This window comes from Myiozetetes cayanensis, unplaced genomic scaffold (assembly GCF_022539395.1).
Source record: "Myiozetetes cayanensis isolate MyiCay16 unplaced genomic scaffold, myiCay2020 scf15, whole genome shotgun sequence".
In the NCBI taxonomy this organism is placed as follows: Eukaryota; Metazoa; Chordata; class Aves; order Passeriformes; family Tyrannidae; genus Myiozetetes; species Myiozetetes cayanensis.
The window spans coordinates 14,206,931-14,231,535 of NW_026087159.1; the positions used below are offsets into that span (position 1 = coordinate 14,206,931).

General features: G+C 48.7%; 4 protein-coding genes across 8 annotated transcripts; 3 read left to right on the forward strand and 1 right to left on the reverse strand.

Moving 5' to 3' along the window:
• The first annotated feature begins 295 nt into the window (after positions 1-295).
• On the forward strand, positions 296-10,493 carry GCNA (germ cell nuclear acidic peptidase). Its single transcript, XM_050310884.1, has 10 exons — positions 296-492; positions 2,143-2,189; positions 3,471-3,522; positions 3,893-3,966; positions 4,488-4,910; positions 5,254-5,425; positions 5,587-5,731; positions 7,132-7,267; positions 8,198-8,402; positions 9,348-10,493. Exons 1-10 carry the CDS (start codon positions 296-298, stop codon positions 9,598-9,600), a joined length of 1,704 nt encoding a protein of 567 aa, XP_050166841.1. The 3' UTR covers positions 9,601-10,493.
• Positions 10,494-10,818: 325 nt separating this feature from the next.
• Positions 10,819-16,951, reverse strand: BRCC3 (BRCA1/BRCA2-containing complex subunit 3). The gene is made up of 8 exons (XM_050310392.1): positions 16,825-16,951; positions 16,007-16,127; positions 15,367-15,453; positions 14,671-14,759; positions 14,324-14,379; positions 13,566-13,697; positions 13,226-13,269; positions 10,819-12,298 (listed from the first exon to the last, which is right to left on the reverse strand). The coding sequence occupies exons 1-8, from the start codon at positions 16,927-16,929 to the stop codon at positions 12,147-12,149; spliced, it is 786 nt and encodes a 261-aa protein (XP_050166349.1). The 5' UTR covers positions 16,930-16,951; the 3' UTR covers positions 10,819-12,146.
• Positions 16,952-17,239: 288 nt separating this feature from the next.
• CMC4 (C-X9-C motif containing 4) lies at positions 17,240-24,427 on the forward strand. 4 transcript variants are annotated; one of them, XM_050310416.1, is made up of 4 exons: positions 17,240-17,311; positions 17,561-17,615; positions 22,505-22,572; positions 23,929-24,427. In XM_050310416.1, exons 3-4 carry the CDS (start codon positions 22,515-22,517, stop codon positions 24,096-24,098), a joined length of 228 nt encoding a protein of 75 aa, XP_050166373.1. In that variant the 5' UTR covers positions 17,240-17,311; positions 17,561-17,615; positions 22,505-22,514; the 3' UTR covers positions 24,099-24,427. The 4 variants fall into 4 exon arrangements, with proteins under 4 accessions (XP_050166373.1, XP_050166372.1, XP_050166374.1 ...); XM_050310415.1 differs by lacking the exons at positions 17,240-17,311; positions 17,561-17,615 and adding an exon at positions 21,256-21,305; XM_050310417.1 differs by lacking the exons at positions 17,240-17,311; positions 17,561-17,615 and adding an exon at positions 21,324-21,571.
• Positions 20,691-22,568, forward strand: MTCP1 (mature T cell proliferation 1). 2 transcript variants are annotated; one of them, XM_050310412.1, is made up of 4 exons: positions 20,691-20,816; positions 20,930-21,100; positions 21,254-21,305; positions 22,505-22,568. In XM_050310412.1, the coding sequence occupies exons 1-3, from the start codon at positions 20,709-20,711 to the stop codon at positions 21,299-21,301; spliced, it is 327 nt and encodes a 108-aa protein (XP_050166369.1). In that variant the 5' UTR covers positions 20,691-20,708; the 3' UTR covers positions 21,302-21,305; positions 22,505-22,568. The 2 variants fall into 2 exon arrangements, with proteins under 2 accessions (XP_050166369.1, XP_050166371.1); XM_050310414.1 differs by lacking the exon at positions 22,505-22,568 and adding an exon at positions 21,389-21,535.
• Positions 24,428-24,605: the final 178 nt, after the last annotated feature.

Here is a 24,605-nt window from a genome sequence, read left to right on the forward strand (position 1 = left end):
ACAAGTGTTTGAGCTAAACACAAACTGGTGCCAAATACAGATCTTTTCAGGAATGATTGTTAATTATGTATAGGGGTGCAGTCCTAGGTACTGTAGCAAAGACTTTAAACAAACAAACAAACAAAAGAAATTAAAACAAAAAATAAAAAAAATAAAGCTTTGGTTTGCCAGTTTGAGCGATGTTTGACCGTGTTTGTGTGCCGTGGGGGGGGGCGCTCTGAGGGGCGGGCGGTGCCCCCGTGTGCGCAGGCGCCGTGGCCCGGAAGGCGCGGGGAGCGCGGGCCGTTCGAGCGCCATGGAGGGAGCGGAGGGGGCCGCACCGGGACCGGGGAAGCCGCCTCGGGGAGCGGGGCACGGGGCAGGGCGGGCACGGGGACCGCGGCACGGGGCGGGGCCAGGGCCGGGCTCCGCGGGCTCGCACGGGGCAGCGGCTGGAGGCGAGCGGAGCCCCGGGACAGCGGCCGCGGGGAGCCAGGGCCGGCGGGGCGGAAGGTGAGCGATCCAGCCTGCGGGTGGCCTGCCTTGTTTTGGTTAATTTTTATATATATATATATATATAAAATATTAGTATAGAAAATTAATATATAAATATATATAATAGATACCTATATACACTTGTATGTATGTATGTGCATATATATATATGCATATATATATAATATATATACCTATATACACTTGTATGTATGTATGTGCATATACATATATATGCATATATATATAATATATACCTATATACACTTGTATGTATGTATATGCATATTTATATATATATGCATATATATATAATATATATACCTATATACACTTGTATGTATGTATATGCATATATATATATATGTATATACATACATACAAGTGTATAGAGGTATATATTTTATATATATATGTATGTATATCTATATACATACATACAAGTGTATATAGGTATATCTATATATATGCATATAGATCCATATGCATATACATGTATATGTATATACATACATAAGCGTATATATGTGTATATATAGGTATGCGTATATGTATATATATTTATATAATATATTTTATATATTTGAGTATACTGTATATTATTGTGTAGCATATTATACATATTTTATATAATTTTACATCTTTTTATATATAAAAATATAGTTTATATATAGAAAGTAGACTATATCATAGTGTGTGTATATAGAAAATATACTATATTATATACAGTGTGTATATAGAAAATATACTAGACTAAATTATATAGTGTATATAGAAAATTTACTAGACTAAATTATATCTTGTATAATTAATGCATAATTTTATGTACATTATATATTATAATACACTATATTTTGCATAGCACCTGTTATACTATATTATATACAGAATATGTTACAATACTTAATTACATTGATTTATAATTTTAGATCATGCCCCCATTTGTTTCACGGCAGTTGGTATCTATGAACACGTTTCACAATTACAGTCTTTAAAGTTTAAATACCTTCAATTAAAAGAAGCTGCCTTCCTGTTTTCAAGCCAATTGCTGGGTGTGTTTTCCCGGTTGTTGGTGTTTGGTGGTTGGCAGGAAATGAAGTCAGTAATTCAGTATGGGGAGCGCTGCTTGCCTCGACATTTGCGTGAGGATCGAGGCTGGTGGTGATGCCTCCCCTTCTGCCTCCTGAAAGAGCTTTGAGAGAGCTGCTGCTCAGTGTTAAATATTCATGGCAACCATTTTAGAGTGCCTTTCCTACACAAGCAGCTGATTACTGATCAGTGCGAGCTTTCAGCTTTCTGTGACACACTTCTCTACCAGATCACACACCTCGTGTAAGACAAAAACAAGCTTTCTGTCCCTTCTGACCTCTGGTATCCAACCTGAACAGAAAGAAACACAATATCCTAAGCCTGTGCCTTCGAAGGGTTCAGTGTTCCAGATTTTGATGGTTGATTGCTACTTACATTGCACATACAGGGTTGCTAGAACTTATATATTAAAATTTATAATATTCCCGTTTTAAACAGTTAAAGTAGTTCAGCCTGTTTGTGATGTTCAGTGCTTTTCCCGGTCCGTATTTGGCTCTGGGTGTTCACAGGTGTTTCAGGCTGGTGGAGATGCAGATCCACTTCCCACTGACCTAACGTTCTGCATTTCATTCTTTGCAGCCAGGCCCTGTACTTGTCTTCCAGCAGTGATGATGAATTTGAGACGTGTAAGTCACGGTTTGTTTTCTGGACTATGAGCAGGACACATTTCTAGTTACAGTGAAGTGTTTTTACACATGATTTTCTTCTGCTGCTTGTGCTGCAAAGCACATTCTGTCCGTGCAGTGCAGTCTTGGTGGCTATAGGCCACAGGCAGTTGTTTTTTAATTTGCCTCATTTTTGGATGCTTTTTGCCTTGCATTACGTTTCTGTTGTTGCCTCAGTGTTATCTGTTCCCTGTCGCTCATTTGCTTTCTTCTTAGCCTACAAAAGATCTTTGAATAAACCTTTTCTCTGAGCAGTTGCTGTTCTAAACTACTCACAATTCCCTCTTACCTGGCACAGCTTTTATTGCTTTAATCTTAACCAGTCAGAGGGATGTTTTTGAGTTGTCACGGTGGCTCAAGGCCTTGGTAAGATGGAATTGAATACTAAATTGTACATGGTGGCTTCTGTGGTGCATAATCTTTATGTTGAGCTTGTGCAAACAAATGGTGACAGCCACTATAACTCACAGTGTGCTGGGGTAGTTATGTGCACACTGGTTGAAGGTTTTTTCCTGTTGCAAGGGTTCTGTTTAGCTCACTCATTAGCTGGACTACTCATGGCTCTGCCACATCTCAAGTGGGTTTCAAACTGGTAGGTAATTTATGGGTTTGTAAATCTTGCAGTATGTTCCTCCTTGTGTATTTAACAGACATGGTAGAAATGGTAATGCAGCAAGTTGTACCTGTTTATTTTACCCTTTGCATATCCCTCTTGTGCTGGTCCAGCTGCACTTAAAGCAGATTTCTCATTGCTTTGGAGTTCCTGCTGTGCTCCAGCTCAGTGCCACGTGAATCATCTCAAGCCTACTACCTACCAGCTGAAATAAAATGTGCTGTATGTAGTTCCTGCACTACCTCTGGCCTCTGATAAATATTTCAATACTGCCCATTCATTAGGTCACTTTTCACTTTTCTGTCATTTTTTTTTTGAAGTTGAATATTTGCCAGTCTGCTCCTTCCCCTGGCTCCTCATTCAGGGAGGCTGCTGAGTGCTGTGCCCCCTCTGTCCTGGAAGGGGCTGAGAGGACTGGTTGGGGCTTGGAGCAGAATATTTGCAAAGCCACTCTGCTGCCATCCTGTCACTGTAGTGCCAGCTGTTGTAGGAAAGACTGCAGTGAAAATATGTGCCAAGAGACAAGTTCGTGGTTTTTTAAAGACTTGATTTTTTTACTGGTTGCAAACTTGAAAATGCCTAAGAAAAGAAACAGAACCTTGTTCTTAATTAATCTTCTCTTGGTTTAGTTTTAGCCAGAATGAAAACTCCCAAAAGTGTTCCTAAAAAGGCAGATGCAAGGTGGGTGCTGTAATTAATTAATAATTACCTTTCTATGTTCATATAACAATTTTCTGTATCATATTTACTAAGCAGAATACAAGAAAAACAATCAGAAGTCCTAGTGATTCATGGGCAGATTCCTGTATAGGAGTGAGTGCAGACAGAACTGTTAATGTGTCCAGTCTGTATGTTCAGGATAAAGATAAAATGGGATGTTTGGAGGTGTAAATGCTCCTTTGCCATTCCTACTTATGGATGTAGTTGGTACCATTTGTGGTGAACAATAATAGTGTTATCTTGGGTGGCTTTTTTTGGGTTGCTTTCTTAGTAGGGTGAATTTACTGTTGTATTTTCCTGCTTAATCCTACCTTTTTTTTTTTTTTTACAGTTTGAAAGACTTCATTGATGACTCAGATGATTTCTTCTTGGACTTTAAAGTGAGAAAGAGCACGAAAAAGAATGGCAAGTAATTGTGCAACAGCAAATATGAGGTGGGAATTTTAACGAGTGGAAAGGCAGCATAAATCTCGGGGAGAGCTGACCCCTGATCAAGAAGGGCAGGATCTCTTTCAGCTGGTGGGAATGTGAACCCTGAACAGTCTGTGCCAGCTGCTGACTGGGAAAAGCTGTAGAAAGCCAATGGAATGGTGTCTGGAGGGGAAATGGGTGAAGCAAAGTGGACCAGAAGCATCACTGGGGAAAAAAAAGGTGTCCTGTAGATCTGATGTGATCCCTTGATCCTGACAGGACAGAGCTGGATGTCAGAAGCTTGCTTTGTTGGCAGGCTGCTTTATTTTAATATCTCTTCCAGTGACTTTTCATGTAGTAAAATGGTAAATGAGCAGGGCAGAGTAAAGCAAATGCAGAGATTCCTCTCTATTTGTGTTTTCCCATCCTTCAAGGGATTGTTTTTGGTGTTAAGACAAAGGCAGGTCTCCGAAATGCAGCTGCCAAAACTTTAAGCTCTTTCTTTTGGATTGCAGCACAGAAGGATCTTCAGACCCCAAGGAAGTTGATGAGTTCTGGAAAGAAAAGCACTTGCTGCCAGGAATTGCATTTTGCAGACAGTTCAAGCGACGCTGAAGATTCTGTCTTTGTGGAAAGTCCGTGGCACGACCACCAAAAAGGGGGAGGGAAAGGCTGGAAAGAGAGTCAGAGGTGCACAAAACTTTCACCTCCACAAAATCTGAAAGAGTCAGTTTCCAAAGGCAGCCCAGAATTGCCTGTTAGAAGGAAAGAAAGAAGCTGTGAAAAGAACACAGAAAATAAATGTCCCACTGTGGCAGCAGAGTCAGACAGCTCCGATGACAGCTTTGAATCGTTAATGGAACGCATAAAGAAGAAAAGTCTGCCCCAAAAACCAGTCCTAGGCACAAGTAAAACTGTCCATCAGCCCAGCTCAGTAGGTAAGCAGTTGTTCATGGCTAACTTGCAGTGGCAGTGCTGGTTGTGCCTGACTCTTCCCATTTGTGTGGCACGGACTCCTGAGGGGCAGCCCAGCACCCTGGATCTGCATTTGGTGCAATCAGAAATGAGGATGATTTACACCATAGAAATATGCCCTGGGAAAGAGCAATTTCTTTAATTGGAATATATCAATTATATATGCCTTTGCATTCAGGTATGCACAGCAGGAGTTCATTCTGAGCTGCAGTATTTGGCCTTTTCAGTGTTGTCAGTTGGTTGCTGGTGTCTGTGCTCCTGATTCTTGGGCAGTGTGTGATCCTGTGGCTCTTTCTGTTGAACTAGAAAACATCAAACCACCCTGCAAAGATGCACGGCCCTTGAAAGGGGAGGGAGTCAAGATACCAAGGCCAAACTCCACTTCAGTTGCAGAAATATCTTCCACGACGAGGACTCCTGCAAGAATTCCTGGGAATGAATTGGTCACTTGCTCACAATCAGCAAAGACAGACAGAAGGTGAGTGTTCCTCCACTGTTCCTGTGTTCCAGGGCATTTACAGATGGACAAAGAGGTGCTAAGCACTCTGCCTAGGATAATGTGGTGACTCCTCTGGTCGTTTCTATAACTGTGTTCACCAACACAAAACCTTTACAAGAGCTTTATGGCTTTCCTTGCAGGCTCAGGGTGTGCTCAGTGCCTGGTTGCTTCTTGCAAGATCTCTCAAATCCCACTTCCCACTATGTGAAGTCCTTCAAGAAAAATAAAGAGGAGCTGGCACAGAAGCTCTACAGGCTGTTCAACAGCACCATCTTTGATCAGAAGGTTGGTTTCAAAACAAGAATTACTGTTCTGAAATGCTGGTTAATGTGTCACTCCTCACTTCTTTATCCTCTTCAGTGCTAAACTTCACAGCAATGCCTTGTGTTTGCTCTAGCTCAGGCAGTTTCTCTGGGAGGGGTTTGGGATGCAGCAGTTTTTGCAGCGTGGCTTTGCTTTCCCAGCTGTGATGGATGAAGCACCACCCTCGACTCAGGAGTCTGGGTGGTATCCAGGGGGCTCTGATGGGAGAAGCTGCTCTGTGAGGGCCCTTGGATTGGTTTCATCTGATCCTTGTGTTGCATGGCCATGTCTGCCTTTCTGCAACAGATTAAAAAGGTGCTTATGCTTCGAGTAACAGTTTTGGATGGGCAGAAAGCTACAAGTTGTGTTTCAGATTTAAATTTCAGAGAACTGCTGCCTTGGCCTTCACATCTGTTGGGATACTGGGGACCCTGCTCTGGTGAGAAATATCCTTGAAAGGAAGGATGCTGTGCTCAGTAATTACAACAGAATTTCCTTCAGGAAGGCAAATGTTTCTGTGCAGATGAGAGAATATTGTTGAGCTGACCAAGGGCAGGCTGAGGTCACAAATTGACATAAAGCTGAGCTGAACAGGCTTGCTGTTGCTGAAAGCAAAATATCTGACTGCCCAGTGCTTCAGCCCTGAGCCCGTGCTGGCAGTTACTGCTGTTAAAGCCTTTACTTAAGCTCATTAATTTAGATGACAGAAAACTGTTAGTGAAAGAACTAATTAATATAGATATGATAAGGGCTTGCAAAATCAGGGGCAGCACAGAAGATAAGCAAGGGGGGGATTATTCACCCTCTCACAGTGTGAAGGTGCATCAAATTAATTGTAAGTTGCAGGTTCAGCACAACCAAAGCAGATGGCAGTTAGCCTGTAAATTATTAAATTGTAGAACTTCTGATCATAGACTACTGTGGATGCTAAAAATATTTATTATTCCTAAACATACATACTCTCTCTCCACAAAACCACTCTAGTGGATATTTAATACAAAGGAACCACCTGTGGCTTAGGGAGGTGTTGCCTTACAAATGATTAGCAGTTGGAAAGAGGTTCTTTTTTTTTTGAAGAGGAAATTGTGGTTTATGCCTGTCCTTGTATTTCTTCTTAAGCAGCTTGTTTAGGCCACTGTTGGAGGTAGAACAGAGGAACTAAGGGACTTCTGGTCTCATCCTGTGTTGTGGAACTCCCAGTGTTGGTTTCAGAGACACTGATTGTGAGAATAAGAAGCCACAGGGGGTGAGTTTGCACGTTAAGGGACAACAGGGTTAGGAACATCCTGTACCAGCTCTGCAGCAGATGCAAGGGGAAACCAGAGGGCCAGAAGATAAGAGAGGCAGAGAGGGCAGATTACACGTCCTGTTTTGTTTTTCAGTTACCAGAGGCAATGGAGATAATCTGGAATAAGAAGATGAGGAAGACAGCAGGATATTGTGTGACGGGGCAGACGCGTCCCGAGGGAAAGCGCTACGCTCGCATCGAGCTGTCCGAGAAAGTCTGTGACTCTGCAGGTGGGGAAAAGAACTAATGTGTTGATTCTTCTCTAAGCAAGCAAGTTCTAGAGATAAAAACACACCAATCTGAGGTCTAAGAGACCTGGAACTGGACCCTGCTTTGAAATTTCATATTATCTTGAATAAATAAATCCATTAATTGATGGATTTATCCACAGCCCACAGCCCTTCTGAGAGGCTGGCAAATGTACAAAATGTGAGAGCAGAGATGTATTCACACCAACTGCAGTATTTTGTTTGTATTTCTTATTGATTTGAAGACCCACAGGCATCGTGTTACTCTAATTCTGTATGTGCTAGAGAGGCAATTTAAAACTGATTTCTTCCATCACTGCCAGGCACCTTGTTGGTAGTGTTTAAAGCTGGAGTAAAGACAGGTCAGGGCCAAGTTAAGTCCTATTAAGTGGTACTGTAACTGTTATTTCTCCCTCATCCCTTCCCAGTTTGGGGAAACAAATCATAAAATGGTTTTAATTGAAAGGGACTGATAAAAATGTTAACAGGACTGGCCCCAGCACTGAGCCCTGGGGAACACCACAGGTGACCTGCCCCAGGTGGATGTAACTCCACTCCCCACCACTCTCTGGGCCTGGTATCCAGCCAGGTTTTTACCCAAGGAAGAAAGAATACACCTGTCCCAGCCATGGGCTGCCAGTTTCTCCAGGAAAACCCTGTGGGAAAAGTGTCAAAGGCTTAACCAACCAGTGAAAAAACCCCAAACAGATCAGGTGTGCAGGGAAGTAACGAGGATGCTGAACTGGAGCTCATCACAAAGCTGGAACTGCACCAAGTGAAACCTTGCCTTGGAGCATTTAATCAAGACAGTGGTGGTTCTGACCTCCAAAATAACCCTTAGTTATGACACACTTAGTGATTGTGTGCTTCCCCTCGCTTGGCTGACGTCGGTCTGTGTGTGCTGTCCCTCAGACCGCCTGCGGGACACGCTGATCCACGAGGTTTGCCACGCGGCCACCTGGCTCATCAACGGCGTCCGGGACGGACACGGGCGCTTCTGGAGGTTCTACGCCAACAAATCGGCCGTCATTCACCCCGAGCTGCCGGTGGTGACGCGGTGCCACAGCTACGAGATCAACTACAAATACACCTACGAGTGTGTTCAGTGCAAAGCTCGGTGAGTAACGCTGGGATGTGACCCTGTGTTCGCCTCAACTTGCCGGTCTCCTGGCTCTAGAAATCACGGGGCCCTTAAACTGTGAAGCAGTTGGGATACTCTGAGTTACTTCATGTTTCCACAGCCCACAGAACCTCCCCGTGGGATTCCCACAGGTTTTTGTTTCCAGGTAGTTTCAGTTCTAGTTCAGAGGTCAGGACAGGCAGAAGTGTCCTGTGAGTACCACTGGAGATGATGGAGGGTCTTTGGGAAGCAGTAAGAGATATGAACCTCAGCTTTGAAGGAGCAAGTCCCCATAAAAACTGGGCACAGAACGTGTGACAACAATTAGATCCTAGGAAAAGTATCAGAGGAAGCTTTCTAGGGTTTGTATCTTGGTGACTTTGAATTAAGACTAAAAAAAAGCAGCTGACAAGGGTGTTGGTGTTACTGTTGTTATTATTATTATCCCACTCCATTCCCCAAAATTTAGGGGCTAAATGCATGCTTAGAAAGCATATGTGGCATTTTTTCCCTCTCAGGATCATATGTGCGACTCCCAGAAGGAAACAACATTTCACATATGGAATCTTCTTGAGGTGTTGATTAGGGCTGTACAATGCATTAGTTGCTCAGATGCAACAGAGGATTGAGTTTTTTGGTGATGGCTCTGAGAAGCTCCAAGGGGCAGTTGATATGTGAGTTGTGGAGGTGTTTGCAAATGTTGTAGCACTTCATACTCCTGGGCTGAGAGTAGAAGAGACAGAGGAAGGGTCCAAGCTTAAAAGGTCCAGGCTCAAAAGTGGAATAAGTTCTAGGATAGAGATGTGCAATACAGATTTGATTGTTCTGCTGTGTGAAGCGGGTACTGTTTGTTCTTCTCAAATACTGGCTTAGAAACCTGCCCTGAGTATCCAGGCAGAAGAGAAAGGAGCCCTTCCCACAAATCTCTATTTTCCCTGGCAGGATCGGCCGGCACTCCAAGTCCCTGGACACGGAGCGCTTCGTGTGCGCCTTCTGCGGGGGGCGGCTGAGCCTGCGCCAGCCCCCGGGCAAGGCGGGCACCCCTGGCAGGGCACAGCTCACACCCTTTGCCAGGTACGTGAAGGAGAACTACGGACTGGCCAAGAGAGAGCAGCAGGGGCTGAGCCACGCAGAGGTCATGAGGAAACTCGGGGCCGATTTCGCTTTGAAAGCCAGGCTTGATGATTCCTTTTAATGTCTCGGTGCATTTCCTTACTTGATGCCACCTAAATTTTGTATGTAGAGTAGCAGATGAGTCTGACATGAGTCTAAGAATTGTTTCAGAGCATTCCAGATAATTTGAGCACTAAGTAATTCTAATAAAGGCCTTAAGGCCTTTTCTAAAATGGGCAAGAGTGAGCAAAAATGGTGACAGCTAGTCCAGGGTGATGGACAAGTCAGGGTATCCTTAGACTTCAGATGAACACCACCTGTGCCTGGGAAGATGCAGTTCCAGGCCCTTTGGGACTGACTCACTGCATTTGTCTGGAATTTTCTGAGCAGCACTTACACATAGTGCTCCTCAGCATGTCCTCAGTGACTCCAGTGAGCAGTGGATTTACTCTTCCATCTGGTACCTGTGTGCTGTAGGCTCTGTGCATGTGCTGAGGAACTGCTGGGTGTGCATCTGTCTGGGATTGCCAGGTGGAAGTAAGTCCAGGCCCACCAGTCCTTTGATTCCATCTGAATGACTTCCAGGCAGGAAGAGGGGCAGACCTGAGTTGGGCTTCAGCATGGGTTCAGATATTCTCCCATGTGGAGTCTCTTGAGTGATCCTTGGTGGCTTAAATCTGTTAGAAGAAAGTGAGTTTTTCCAAGGCCTTCTGGCCCTGAGTGAGATTGAGGCTCTGTGATTGAAAATGTGAATGCAATGTACCTCTGTCATTGAGATGTCATAGAAACTAAAATAGATGCAAGAGGTCAGGGTGGGGAAAGCAGATTCAAACACTTTCCACCACAGATGGCTTAAGTCTTTCACATAAAATGTGACTGAATGAATTTGTCTTTTAGTGTTTGTGTTTTCTGTAAGCAAATTGCTCAGGGAATTCAATAACGCTGAATAATCAATAAACGCTAACGTTGTACCAACTGTGGCAATGAACCTCAGGCTTCTTTGTTTCAGATTAATCATGGCTGTGCAGTTACACAGAACCCTGGTGCCAGCCCAGCTTTGCTGGCTGGAGAGCCAGGCTGTGGATCAGCACAGTCCTTCACTTCCTTTTGTCTCTGGGATTATGATCCAAGCATCCCATTCCAGCTGCCTGTGGGAGATCGCACTGGAGGCCCTGGGCTGCTCCCAGGAGCTCTTATCGAGCCTGGGGACACTGAGGCACCACCCTCTCTCCCCAGCAAAGATAAGGGTAAGGAGCACTTGAACTAGCAACCAGCAACAAAAACAACTGCACAAACCCACTGACTGTTCAAAAACTAAAGAAAATTATTATTCACTGCACTTCTAAGGAAAAAAACCAGTAGTGAGTGTTACACTTGAAAGTTCTGCTCTTTGGGGATTGCCAACAGAAACGCAGAAAGCTTGAAAAGTCAAGTCTGACAAAAGCAAGGGGGTTATGGGGCTTCCAGAGCTGACAGCACTTGCCACTGCTCATCCGTGCTGGCCTCACTGGCAGGGAGTTTCATCCTCCCACAGGACCAGTCCAGACAAGGAGCTGTCAGGAACTGCAGAATGTTCCCTGCAGTAATGCAGGCAGCTCATTTTCATCAATTTGAGTGTGTAAGGATTCAGATGAGAGCCAAGGAGCTGAAACAGGAATTTTAACTGTGCTCTTCCCCTTTGCTCACATGAGACAAACTTCACAAAACAGAACACAGATGAGGATGTACATGATGGGGGATAGTCTGAAATGCAACAGCAAGAACATTTAAAGGATTAGTTCAACAACACCAATTTTGTTCCAGTCTTAAGAGATTTTTACAATTGAGTTCAGCACATAAGAATGACAGGCTTGTGTATCCACCAGTTCTCTTCCCAGCATCTTAAACTTCTTCCCTCTGGGGAGGAACCATCAGTCCTGTCACCAAAGCAGCAGGAACAGCTGATTTTGCAGAGAACCTCAGTGCTGGGCTCACAATGGCAGTGCATGAAGAGAATACAGACTGACCAAAACCTGCGGGCGCTGGCACGTCGTAGCGTTCATTTCATTTCTCCTGCAAACAGCTCTAGCTTTGGAATTCTTTATTTGGTTTGACATATGCTGAACAGATCCTGTGTCAAAGTTCTTCCAGTTCTTCCTTACCAAGCTTCCCTCCCACCTCTTCTCTGGCTGGGGGGATGGCCAGCAGTCCAGAACATTACTAGATATAAGATCATGGGCAACTGAAGCTACTAAAAGAAGGCTGAAATTGGCAGCATCAGATATGAGTGCAGGGACACACTTTTCCCCTCTAACCCTCCAGTTCCAGGCTCCTGGAATACATGTAAAGCAGTAAAACTTCTGTCAAAATATAGAGAAGGGAGAAAGAACGTGTTCCCTCCGTGTGTGCCCTCCAGAACAGGAGTCTCTTCAGGTGCTGCCCAGCCCCACCACGGCAGCACCTGCAGACACAGCCCTGCTTTGCTCCAAGCTGGGGCAGACAAAGTCCTCATCCTGGAGACGAGCTCTGTGCTGCAGGAGAAGAGGCACAGCCTTCACTGCAAGGCAATGCAGGACCACCCTTCAGCCTGGAGGAGGGGATGTAGATCTTTTTTCCATGTCTCTTTTCTGAAGGGTCTGCATTTCCTCCTCACTCTAAAGCGGCGAGTTCCTCCAGGAGCTGCTCCTTCTCCTGCTGCAGCTCCTGCACCCGCTGCTTGTTCTGCTCCAGTCTGTCCTCCAGCCACTGCAGGAGGGGCCCGCTGATGGCAGACATCTGGCTGCAGAGGTTCTTTGTGAACACTGCAAAGAGCAACCACGCGTCACGCCGGGGCAGCACACGAGGCACTGGGCGTGCTACAAACCACCCCAAAGCCAACAGGGTCCCAAAAAACCGAGGAAACCTTCCACCATCCTGGCCCTGCCAACCACACCTCCCCTCAGGAACGGCAGAACCAGCAGCTGGATAAACAGGGAAACGCTATTTTTCAGTCTGAGCCAGGGGGAGGGATGACAGACCTGCAGCAGAAATCTGGAAGCCTGCACAGGTCTCATCACTGCTGCTAATTAATCTCTACATTTAGAGGAATCAAAGAATGCCTCACCTCTTAAATGAGTGAGAATGGGTAATGGGATAATTACCTTGGAACAGAAGTGGGATTGAGATTCACCTTGTGACACTGGCAAAAGCAAAGATGTCACACCCACGTAGCTCATATGAAGTGCCAGGAGATGCAGGCGTGTGTGCAGCTCAGCCACACAACACTCTCACTCTCAACAAATCCCAAATCCCCCTTGCTGTTCCAACAGAAAAAATAACCTAAACAAACCAAACCTGGAAAACCCAAACAATCCCAAAGTCTGCTGTAATTTTAACCAAAGGACACAACAGCATTCATGAACCCCAGGATGACTCTATTTTACATGTTTTCCTATACAGTATTTAGCTCCAGTTCTGTTCCTTAACTAGATTTTATGCAACAAGATAACAATCTCAGGGAATTCTCTGGGTTATACAGCCTTTGTGATTAAGAGTGTGGCAAAGACAAAAAAAAGAAAAAAAGCTAATATTTGTGCTCTTCTAGCTATTTACAGCAGCCTTTCATGGCAAAGGGAAGGGTGTTATACACGTGCAGTCTTTAGGGCCAAACCAAGCCCTGCTCGAGACTCCACAGCTTTGACTCTGGGAGCAGCACCCTGGATTCTCACATGCAAGACAGGAATCCTTACCTGAGCCATTATGGATCTTGGTTACAGAGTCCAGATGGGTGAGGCTACCAGAAGGAACAGAAAGCAGGTCAGGGACAAGCCAGGGAGCTGCACATTAAATCCAGGCTGCAGAATCACTGCCAGTCAGTGCCCACACCACAGGTGTCTCCTCACCTGCTGCACATTCACAAGGACAACCGACCCGTGATCACAAAATCCCACACTCTGCTGGTAACCCCAGCCATTCAACCAGTCCTACAGAGGCACCTGAGCTGCTCATCCTTCCCCTCTTCTGCAGCTTTGCTAAGGTTGTGGTGCTGCAACAGCAGAACATGCCAGCAAAGAGCCCCACTGCTGTCACCTGTGAATCCTCCTGTAGGCATCCTGCTCTTCCTGGCAAAGGATCTTGGGCAGCTCTACAGCCGATTCCAGACACACTTTCCCAATGGTTTCATGGGGGACAACATGAATAGGAATTTCGATCCTTTCATACCTGGAAGAGTTTCAGATACAATGAACTTCAAAGCAGCAGAGGAAAAACTGGGCTTGTACAACCTGTCACAGTGTGCCCAACACATGGCAGTGCTGCACATCCACTTTTGGGAACACAGGCCTTAGTTGGCAGCCAAAGGGAAGCATTTTATAGCCACACACTTGTCTTAAAATTATTTTTAAAAAAAAATTTATTAAAAAAAATTATTAAAAAAAATAAAATCAAATGCAAAAGCAACTGGGTGGTCAGCACTGACAACATGTTGCAAAGGTCAGTGAGGAGCCTGAAGGCTCAGCCTCCAGAGCTGGAGTAAAAAGTAAAAAGGTGGGGCTTCTACACAACAGGTTACAGCACAAACCCCACCCTGCCTACAGCCACCTACCCCAAATCCTGAGATAATAAACTTTCTAGGGTAAATTAATCTTTGCATTCTCTTCCAGCAGCTTGCACTAGAAGTCAGACCTCGTGCAGGCATCTCTGCACAGTATTTGCTCCTCGTGACAGGCCCAGAAGCCTCTTTTTTGAGGCAACCCAGAAAGGAGAGCCAAGGTGAAATATAACCTGACAGTGAGAGCAAAATGAAATACAACCAGACACTGGACATAAAATTCTTCTGCTGTACTCACTCTGAGCTCTTCTGGGCCTGAACTGACTGGAAACAGGTATAGAGAATCCTGCCTGTCTGGGAGAGAACAGCAGAAAGTCAGATTTCAAGTGCAAAACCCCACCTAAACCCACACATTCCCTTAGGAAGCAGAATATGCTTTCAAACAGAATTCCAACAGGTTGCAAAGGCACAGACCTGTTCTTTTGTCACTGTCACAATCCAAACACCCCCATTCCAGCTGGGCTTTTCCTGTGCCCCCAGCAGAGCTCTCTCCTTCCTGCAGGCTGCACCCAAGGACTTCAGCTTTGCCCTGATGTTTCTCAAAAGCACTTGGAGGGTTCGATGCCCTTTTAAAAAGTTTCCTACCTTGGTGTTCTTGTCCTCGATGAAGCAGGAGAAGATGAGCCCTACAAAGCCTTGGTCCATCATCTGATACATGGCCTGTGTACGGACATCTGCAGGCACAGGAATGAGAGAATGAGAACTGCACTGCTCACCTGGGGCAGTGGCAAAAGGTTTCCCACCTTTTGAAGGGTCACCTGGAATCTGGTATCAAGCTTTATTTTTAAGTCCTTACTCTGAGTGACTAAATTTAAAAAAAAAAAAAATCCAATTTGAAATGTAATTAAATAGCAAATCAGCAAATCTTAAAAACACCAGATGAGTTCACAAACCCAGAAGTGATCTCAGGATCAGCCTGGTGCCACAGGTCCCCATGAAGTCCAGCACATACAAGATACTCGTGCACTTCTCCCATAGAACTTTCCAGTTTTGCATTAACGCTCTCGGATGCCAAAAATCACCACAGCAGGCCCAGCATTCCCACAGCTGGTTTTTGCTGTTCCCCACACCCTGGGTCTGGTTTTTCTCTCTGGAAGAACAGCAGCACCAGCAGTAGCTGATCTGAGTCACGTTTGAGTCCCTGGGGCACACCCAGGAATGAGGTTGCACTGGCAGAGGCCCCTGGAGCTCACCCAGACAGGCTGCTCCTACCAGGGGACGTCTGAGACACAACCAGCCAGCTGGGAGTTCCCCCCAGAGCCAGCTCAGGGCTCCTCTTACCCACGTGTGAGGGCCAGACAGTGATGTGGGGGTGGGAGTGGTACCAGCCCACCACCCTCATGGGGCGTCCTGTCATTTCAGCCAACCTGTGTGGGAGTCAAGGAGCTTTTGGAACCAGCAGAGCGAAGGGAGAGAGCTTTTTGTGCCAGGAGAAACAGCAGAGCTTTTTTTAAAACAGTTTCTCATCAGCCAACAGAATTCCAGGTCCCTTTGGAGGGGTGACAAGACACGTGGCAGGGAGCTGATGGAGCCTCTTCCCCAGCACCCTCAGGAGTCCCTGCTGCAGGAGCAAATTGGATTTGGCTTGCAGGTGGCAGTAAAGAACATTTCAGCAAGCCAGAATCCCCAAGTGTGTCCAAAGAGGCTCCCCAGTGCCCTGCCTGGAGACCTGCTGACCTTCCATCTCCCACTGAGCCTGCCTGCCGGAGTGCCACCCTCCCCACAGACACACTGCAGAGCTGCCACCAAACGCACAGAAACGACAAACATTTCGTGGCACAGCCCCACTGCAAGATGTGCTGGAACCAAGTGCAGGGAAAGGCAGGTGCCAGCACAGCCCGCCCGGCCCAGCGGCCGCAGGGGGAGCAGCTGAGAGCAGAGCAAGGGCGAAGCACAGCCCCGGGGGAGGCACGGAAGGATATCTCTGCCTCGGTGGAGGCAGCCGAGAGCTGCTCCGGGGAGATCTCCACGCGGTCCTTCCTCTTGTCGGAGCGGCGCAGGATGATCACCGAGTGGATGTGGACGATCCTGCTGGTGTCCACCTGCCACAGAGAGAGCGCTCACTGCCCCGCCCTGCACGGGCACACGGGCAGGGGAAACCGCCCGGGCTCCCACCGACCCACTGAGAGCCGCGAAACAAACCCTGCAACCCGTTTGTTGGGCTAGAAAACCGAGATTCCTTCACTCAGGAGCGAGGGGATAACTCCATGAAAGGCACACCCAGCAACCGAGCAGAGCAGGGCACACGGAACTGATGCATATTCACACACTAATACATATTCACACACTAATACATATTCATCGCACTTCTGTTCCATACTCATCGCGCCTCCCGAACACACGCCGACTGCTTCACTGGGGTTATTTGAATACGACTGGGGGTCTTTTGAGGTCACGCAGGAACATCCCTTTCCCCAAACGTCCCTACTCTGGTTCTGGATCTTCTAACGAACACTCTTCCCCTGAGAGTATCATCTCACACATATGTGACGTGTGATGATGCACTTCTCTTTATCGTTTTTTGTTCTCAAAACTACGACACCTGCTAGCACCTGTTAATTACTGATAGGGGTAAACAAGGCAGCATTAAATGGCACAAGTCTATCAGTCACGGATGCGAGGGGTTAACGCAAAGCCGCGTTCAGCCCTGGTGTTTGCCCTGAGCACTCTACGGTAACCGCGGCAAACGCTATCGTGCTAAAGAGCCCCAAGCCCGCCTCCCCCGCCGCCGGGCGGTACCTCGCCGATGCAGAGCCCCATGACCTCCTCCTTCTCGGTGCTGAGCGCGTGGTTCAGGCACACCAGGAACGCGTCCGCCTCCAGGTGCACGGCCTGCACCGCCATCTTGCCTCCCCCTCACGGCCGCGGCCCCGCCCCCCGCCCTGCCGGGCCAATCGCAGCGCGGCGCGCGGGCCCGCCCGGCCAATGGGCGCGGCGGCCGCCGGGGCGGTGCGGCGCGGCGGAAGGGCCGTGCCGCCCACGGGAGCGGCGCCGCCGGGGTTCCGCCGGAGCCCGCGCCGCGCCCGCGCCCGCGGCGGGGCCCGGGGGGCGGGCGGGGCGGGCGGCGAGGCCGGCCCGGGGCGGGGCCTGGCCCGGCCCGGCTCAGGGCGGCTGGGCTGGGCGCGGGGCCCGCCCCTCCGGGGGCGTGCGGGGAGGCGGCGGGGTGTCGGGCGGGGGAAGGCTTACCGCGGCGCACGCGGCGGCGGCGGTCACGGCGCGGGTGCAGGTAGGTCATGGCGGGCCCGGCCCGGCCCCGCCGCACCGGCGGACACCGGGGCCGCCGCACAGAGCACCACCGGCCCCGCCGAACACACACACACCGGCGCCGCGGGGGCTCTGACGGTGCGCTGCGCCCCCGCAACCCTCCGGCCCTCCGTGTCCGCTCCCCGGCCCGGCCCCGCCCCCGCGCCGCTCGCCCTCCCCGCGCCTCTCCCCCGCATCACGCCGACCTCTCTTTGTCTCCCTGTCTCTCCAGATCCCACCACAGCTCGACCCGCCCTCGCCGCGCGGCTGGACAGCCCGGCTGGTCGGTGAGCATCCGTACCCTCCGTGGGCCGGGCGGAGCGCAGTGGGGGCAGAGGGGCTCGCCCCGGGCAGGGTAGAGTGCAGACCCCCAGCGAGGAGCTTTAGAGGGTGCCCACATCAGCAGACAGCTCACCTGCTGCCTGGCTTGTTGGCAGAGCCGGGCTGGGTGTTTGAGGAGAGCCCGGCACCCCCGGAGCTCCCCGGGGCAGCTGTCACACCCCAGCAGAAGGCCGGGCTGGGCAGCCTTGCTCTGGGAGCTGCCGGTGTGTCAGCAGCACCTCCCCTGCTGCCCAGACGGCAGCTGAGCCCTTCTAACTGTCTGACTCAGTTGCCTTTTGAAACAGAAGGTGCTAAAGGGTGCAGTTTGTTCAGCACACTGAGCTCCAGCTCTAGGGTGGCCCAAGCAGCATCTGGAGCAATTTCTTTCACTGTTTTCTTAAATATATTTTAATGTACCCGGTTTAAAAGCAAATAAATTGTCTTCACCACAAGCTGCAGTCCTCCTTCTGGCCATTATCACATTTATCCATATATTGTGTGGCTCAGAAATCCACCCAGGTCCTAGAACAGCATTAATCTTCTAAGGCTGATGCTAAGATGGACAGAATACCTGTGGGCATTATTCCTCTCTTCAGGCCTCAGGCTTTGAACCCACCCAAAACAACCCTTTAGACAGCTCAGCCTTCTACAGTTATGTTGATGGGAACACTAAAATCTCTGTCAAAGGATGATGCTGCAGTCCTGCAGATTTCAGCTGACTGGGTTTGTGTTGAATGTGGCGGGTTTTTAACAGACTGTGAAGCAAGAAACCCGAGTTTAAAACTTGTTTAAAATATAAGTCAGCTCGCTTCTCCTTCCACCCGTGTCTTCCTTCAGGCTTTGGTGCTGCTTTGTGATACAAGCTGCAGCAACAGGAGCTGTGTGTGTGTCCAGGTGCAGTGTCTAAGTGTGTGCTCGTGGGATCTCCCGTCTCTGTGGCGTGTTTGGGTGCTGCAGACACACCTGCCCCACCTCAAACCCCAACTGACGGTTCTGCCTGACCCCCAGGTTTTCTGTGTGGCACTAACTGGGCCTTTGAACTTTGAACTCTGAACCCAGAGCTGTGGAGCTCTGGGGAAAATTGGGACAGATCAGGTGGGGCAAAGGGTGCAAACACAGATTAACCTCTGCCCGCTCTGCGCGGTGTCCTCTGCTCGTTCTGTCCGTCCTGGGTCTGTCACCGCTGCCATCTTCATGCACAGTGAACACACATGCATGCTGTGCTTTAGCCCCCTGCCTGTGGCTCAGCCAGGCTGCACCAGGTCAGTGTTTGGACAGGAGACCTTGCAGGAGAGTTTACTTGCACAGTTCACTTACTGAGTCACGTTTTTTTCTGTTACCGGAATCTTGAGCCTTCTGGTCCAGGGGATGACGAGATGTCGAAATTCCAGCAATAAAAGCAAGTTCTTGAGCGTTTTTGGTCGTAATGGAGCTTTTGGCAGCTTGCTGCAGAGTAGGAGAGTGTCCTGGCCAAATTCCACCCGGGGTGATTACATTCAGCTGGCTGAAAGTGAGCAGTGGCAATTTTGCTGCGTTTCACTGCTGGGCAGAGCGATTTCCACACGGGGGTTTAAATTTGCAGAGTGACTTCAGGTAAAGCAGAAAGGAAAAGACTTACAGAAATGTCCCTGTAACCCTCAGAGCTGATTCCTGAAGGCTTCTCAGCCTGCTGACACATTCCTCTAAATGCCAGTGGTCCAGCTGCTGGGGCATTGCTTGGAATGGCTGCCCCACGCCACAGGATGGTCTTCAGAACAGTGGTGCTTTGTAGAGTGCACATTCACATCCCCACACACCAAGCGAGGAAACAAAACAGAACGGGAGAAAAAAAAGAAACCGTAAAAGAACGTTCCAAGTTTTCTCTGTTAGGAATGACAATACTGTGACAGTGCTGTTCAGGCTGATCCGTGGTTGGTGTTTTGTTCTCCACAAAGCTGAGTGCTCCTTTGGTTCCAAAAAGTAGAGAAACACTGATGTGAGATATGGAAAGCACCACAGACTTGTATTTCCTGTTATATATGTACCCCGATGTATAACAATTTTTTTTTTTCTCTCCCTGACTTTCCCTCCTTTATTTTGTACCCAGATTTTCTTGCTCCTGTCTGAAATATGCCTTATAACCTTACAAGTTTTCAGAAGACCACTGTGTTTCCCTGGGATAAGGAATATTGCATCTGCTTCATAGCAGGAGGATGTTGTATGTGTTACAGCTTAACTTTGTTCTACTTTAAACCTAGATAAAGGATGAAGACTGTCTGTACCATTTTGATTACCTCCTCTAGGGCTCAAAGAGAACCATTTCCCCTGCCCTCCATTTGCTAATGGCTCAGCTTGACCTCACTGGCACACAGATAAACGTGCTGCTAAACAAAAAACCCAGTAGCAGGAACCACCTCAATGCCCAAAGCTCCTCTGCCCCTGCTGGTGTTGGAGGCTCTCTGTGACCAGCTAAAAGCCGAATGACAAGAGTCTCCAGAGCTGCTCCTGAGAAGTTTTGAGTGGGACTGGACAGTGCTGGCACCCCTGTGAGAGATGAGACCAAGACCCTGCACGGTGATGGCTCTGAGAGCTCCAGCCGCGAGAGTCGTGCACACTGAGCTCCATGCTTTGTCTCCAGAGTGATCTTCGTCCTTAACCTCATCCCACCTCTTGCCACAAGCCTTGCTTTCGGAATTTAGACCACCACTATTTCGCCCCCGCCCCGTTTTGCACAAGGACTGTTAATAGGACTGTTAGTGGAATGAGCAAAGCCAGTGTTCCCAGGGTTTAACTCCGTACCAATAGCACCTTTTGCCCCAGAATGCCTTACAAACGCCACACGGCGCCCGTGCCCCGGTGTACAACTTGGCCTGACGTCTCTCTTGGCTTAGGCACCACCTCAGCGTCCCCAGCTGACTTTTAGGGCCGTTTCAGCCCCGTAGCATCTCCGCCAGCGAGCCGGGCACCGCCTGCCCGTCAGGTCCGGGAGCCGTCCCCGTGGATGTGCCCGCGGCCGGCGAGGCCATGCGCGCATCCCGCGGGCTGGGGCCGTCCCGCTGAGCTCCTGCAGCGCCCCGGGGATGGCAGAAGGGGGGGCGGCCGGCGCTCCTCCCGTCCGGCTCTGGGTGCGGCGCGTGGGGGTTTACTGCGATGAGCACCGCAAAACCTGGCTCGTGGCTGCGGAAGAGGCAAGTGTGCGCTTTGAGCTTCCCTAGCGGTCGTGGCGCTGCTGTCGCAGGTGCCTCCGCTGCGCTGCCGGGGGGACTGATCGTTGCTCTTGTTTTGTTGCTCTCCCCTCCAGGAGGAAGGTATGCTGAGGGCTCGGATCCAAAGAGTTCAGGTTCCCCTGGGTGAGGCGCTGCGACCCAGCCAGCTCCCCCCATCCCGGCTGCCTCACATGTGGCAGCTGTCCCAGGGTGAGCAGTACAGGGATAGTAACTCTCGCGTTTGGGAGATAGAGCACCATCTCATGGTAAGGATGGTGGCAACAATAGACCATAGTCATGCCTGTTTGTGAAGTCGTTTGAGATCCCTGAGGGACGGCAAAGGACTGTTGTTTTGTTGAAGTCCATTAGCTCGAGCACAGTTACTGTAGACGTATTGAACTTTTCCTTGTCACTTACAGCTTGGTGGTGTTGAAGAACTGCTGCTTAAACTCGTGCCTGGGGATTAATCTGGTATGTGCAGACATTACCCCTGCTTTGTACTGTGCACTGTTTTACTCCCAGTCTCTCTTTAAACATGAACTTTTGTCTTGCAGGAGCAGTGGCTCTAGGAAGATGCCATTGTCTGTTTTGTACAATAAAAGGTTCTCTCTCCACTGAAGTGCAGCCACCTCTAAGGTGGAAGCAGTTAAACAACACACAGCAACATCACACAGGAGTTTAGGACAGGCAGTGAGGAGGAGTGTTGTGACCAAGTGAGACGTCAGGGGGAGTTCTAGGTAGGCAGAACGTCATTGCCCCAAGTGGAGTTTGGCCAGGATGCTGGAAATGACGCCCCAGCGATACTGAAAAGTGCTGTGGGCTGGTGACCTGTCAGAGAGTGGAAAGGCAGCAGCTCCCTGGCTCTGAGCAGAGGCTGAACTGTGGCTCAGGGGAGCTGAACTCCCACCACCACTTCCAGTGATGGTGGTGCTTTCCTGTTGAGGTCTCCCATTCAACTGCTCGTACCACCAGCTTTTGCTTGGCTTTGTATCCGTCCCAGAGGATCACAGTTGCAGGTGTCACAGCTACAGAGAGTCAAACTGAGTGTTTGTAATCTTGCTTTCGAGTGATTTGAACAAGATGGAGCTGCCCTCCAGTCTGGTGGTTGGGTTTTTTGGACAGAGGGAGGGGATTTCCTAGAGCAGACCAAAAAAGGCCCTCTTTGTTGGCTTTATGGGGTATATACATCCAAGTTTTGTTGGTTGATTGTCTTTTTAAATGCCTTCTCCAGCTGCTGTCCCATGACTAACACTGAATCCTGGGTTGTGTAGAGCTCACAGAGAAGGCCTTCCCTTAAATACGTGGGTTAGTATAAGGTGTAGAGACACAGAACTGTTAAAAACTAGTCAGCCATGATGTTTGAATCTTTGCTGGAGTCTTGGTGCATCCAAGTGCAAAAAGACACATTGTGACCAGAGAAAAGAAAAAGGCCTTTAAATGTAGCAACATAAACCTTTCCATATTCATTGTCCACGTTATCATCTTTTAGCCAGACACAGAGAGTTCTTGTGTATGTTGGCTGTCATCTGCAAGCAGCAGTAGATGTTTTCTGGATGGTGACAGTGGGGGAAATGGGGACCTCTTGAAAGCTTTGGCTTTAAGACACTTGTCTTCCCCCCACCCCCCGAAAAGCACCTTGTTTCTACAGTAACATTTTCCTGTCATTTTAGTTCACTGAACATGTCCAAGAAGGATCCGTGCCAGAAACAAGCCTGTGAAATACAGAAATGCTTGCAAGGTACCAAGTGTTTTTCGGTCTTTGGTGTCTTGATTTTTGGTGGAATTTAATTCTTTTAACTTAACCTTGTGGTCCTCTCACCCTGAGCAGGAAAGGAAGCACATCAGGATCACCCGATTGCAAAGCAAACAAAATTATAACGTCTGATTTTAATAGAATTGCCTTAATTGTAACTAATGAGACCCCCAAACAGGTCATTATAATAATGTGCTCAGAGTGTTTTCCATGCTGGTGGTGAGATCCCAGGTGTAGTCCTGGGACTAAGCTCTGGGCAGGGAGAGTTATAATAAAGCCCTTGTAAGAGGGCTGGGTGGCTTTGCAGGCTGCAGCAAAGTGTTTGCAATCTGCGCAGGTGACACAACAACCCCAGAGGCTGGGGAGGAGCAGAAGGAAAAGCAATAATCAGTCGTTGGTAGTTGTCTGTCTTCCCCAGGATTGTTTTCTGGAAGCTGTGTTTGGCTCAAACAATCCCCTCTTCATGTCCCCAGCATTTGTGTAGACACTACCTTTTATTGTTTTCACGGTTGGGAGGGTTCTCCAAAAGATCTTGCCTGCTTCCTCTGTGAGACTCAGTGCCCACTGTAAATCTCTTTTGTGTTTTGCTATCCACTGTATGACTAAAATGTTGCCTTTTCAGGAATGCATCCCTGACAGATGACAGGGTGTGTCTGAATGTAGCCACTGTTTTAGAAACAAAGCTGCAAAGGCAGAGGAGCCTTGGAACACTCATCATCTGCAGGTTATGGCAGAGAGAGATCAGCTCTCCTCCCCAAGAGCCTGCCCTGCCTCCTGGGCTGCCATCTTGCACTAAGCACTAACATCACATCCCCTTTTCCTCAGGGGTGATCTCTGTGCTTGTGTCACAGTCACACCAGTCCAGTGAGGGAATTCATGGCCCAGTGGTCAGAGCAGTGTGCTTGGCTCATTAACCAGAAGGTGTCCACCCTCTGGGTTTCGTGGGCTCTCCAGTGCTTGCTGTGTGTCTCACATTGTGCTGCTGTTGCTTCTTTTAGTCTTTTAAAAGTCAGTGGTTGTGGAGCTCATCCAGGGCAGTGGGGGTGGCTCTGCATGCCCCCTGTTCCCAGGCAGACAGGCAGGTGGTTATTAACTCAAGCCAGCCTCAGCCTGCTCACATCCCTGCAGGGCTTCTCTCCGATGTGAGCCTTTGGCCAGAGCTTTAGAGAGCTGAACCTAAAGAGAGATTTCTGTAGAGCAGAGAAAACGATGAAACGCCTGTAAGCAGCTCCTGCTCGTCAGAGAAACCTGCCCAGCAGCTGAGGAGCTGGGCTGGGTGTGCCCTCCGGGAACAAAGCCTGTTTCCCTCTGCAGACTCAGTGTCTCCTTCTTCTCTTGCAGCGAACAACTACGTGGAGTCCAAGTGTGAATCTGTCCTTCGGGAGATGCGCAAGTGCTGCGCCCGCTACCCCCAGGGCAGGTCCATCTGCTGTTCAGGCTTCGAGAGAGAAGAAAGGGAGAGACAGAAGTTTAAGGTGACTTCAGAAGGAATTCCCCCACCACCTCAGTAACACAATGCAGCTCCAGTGAGTGCTGGGGCATGGACTCACCTGCAGAGCTCGTGTGTGGTTTTTTTCAAGCCTTCTTTAGACTGTCAGGAGAGCCCGAGCGCTCCCAGAACACACCGCTCGGCACACCAAAAAGTAAAACAGTACCAACAGATGGCCTGGTTAACAAACTGTACCTTCTGTACGAAAACACCCTCTATGTTGCCTCTGCATCACACCCGTGAAAAGTCAACTCAGTGTTTTTAGAATGCTTACCTTACTCTGATCCATCCTTGCTCTAAAAATGGAGAATTGGAACCAAGCTATTCTGGCTCCTGGAGCGAGAGGTACAGGAAATGAGCTCAGAAGAGTGAGTTTAAACGTGACACATGAAACAAGCCCATCTTCACACAACAAAGGTATTGCTGCCATCAGGCAGTAGTTCCAGACAATGTTTGCCTGTCCAGTGGCTTAAGCTCAAGAGTGGGAATCAGGTCTGATGATTGTTCCTAAGTCTTGCATAGATCATGA

What these genes read in the sequence shown, in the direction of transcription:
- GCNA (XM_050310884.1), top strand. Translation starts at nt 296, where the DNA reads ATGGAGGGAGCGGAGGGGGCCGCACCGGGACCGGGGAAGCCGCCTCGG. An exon ending in TGATGATGAATTTGAGACGT is followed by an intron (nt 2,190 to 3,470) that starts GTAAGTCACGGT and finishes CTCTTGGTTTAG; the next exon opens with TTTTAGCCAGAATGAAAACT. An exon ending in GCACCATCTTTGATCAGAAG is followed by an intron (nt 5,732 to 7,131) that starts GTTGGTTTCAAA and finishes TTTGTTTTTCAG; the next exon opens with TTACCAGAGGCAATGGAGAT.
- BRCC3 (XM_050310392.1), bottom strand. Translation starts at nt 16,929, where the DNA reads ATGGCGGTGCAGGCCGTGCACCTGGAGGCGGACGCGTTCCTGGTGTGC. An exon ending in TGGGGCTCTGCATCGGCGAG is followed by an intron (nt 16,128 to 16,824) that starts GTACCGCCCGGC and finishes TCTCTGTGGCAG; the next exon opens with GTGGACACCAGCAGGATCGT. An exon ending in TGCCTCCACCGAGGCAGAGA is followed by an intron (nt 15,454 to 16,006) that starts TATCCTTCCGTG and finishes GACTCCCACACA; the next exon opens with GGTTGGCTGAAATGACAGGA.
- MTCP1 (XM_050310412.1), top strand. Translation starts at nt 20,709, where the DNA reads ATGGCAGAAGGGGGGGCGGCCGGCGCTCCTCCCGTCCGGCTCTGGGTG. An exon ending in GGCTCGTGGCTGCGGAAGAG is followed by an intron (nt 20,817 to 20,929) that starts GCAAGTGTGCGC and finishes TCTCCCCTCCAG; the next exon opens with GAGGAAGGTATGCTGAGGGC. An exon ending in AGATAGAGCACCATCTCATG is followed by an intron (nt 21,101 to 21,253) that starts GTAAGGATGGTG and finishes TGTCACTTACAG; the next exon opens with CTTGGTGGTGTTGAAGAACT.
- CMC4 (XM_050310416.1), top strand. Translation starts at nt 22,515, where the DNA reads ATGTCCAAGAAGGATCCGTGCCAGAAACAAGCCTGTGAAATACAGAAA. An exon ending in AATACAGAAATGCTTGCAAG is followed by an intron (nt 22,573 to 23,928) that starts GTACCAAGTGTT and finishes CTTCTCTTGCAG; the next exon opens with CGAACAACTACGTGGAGTCC.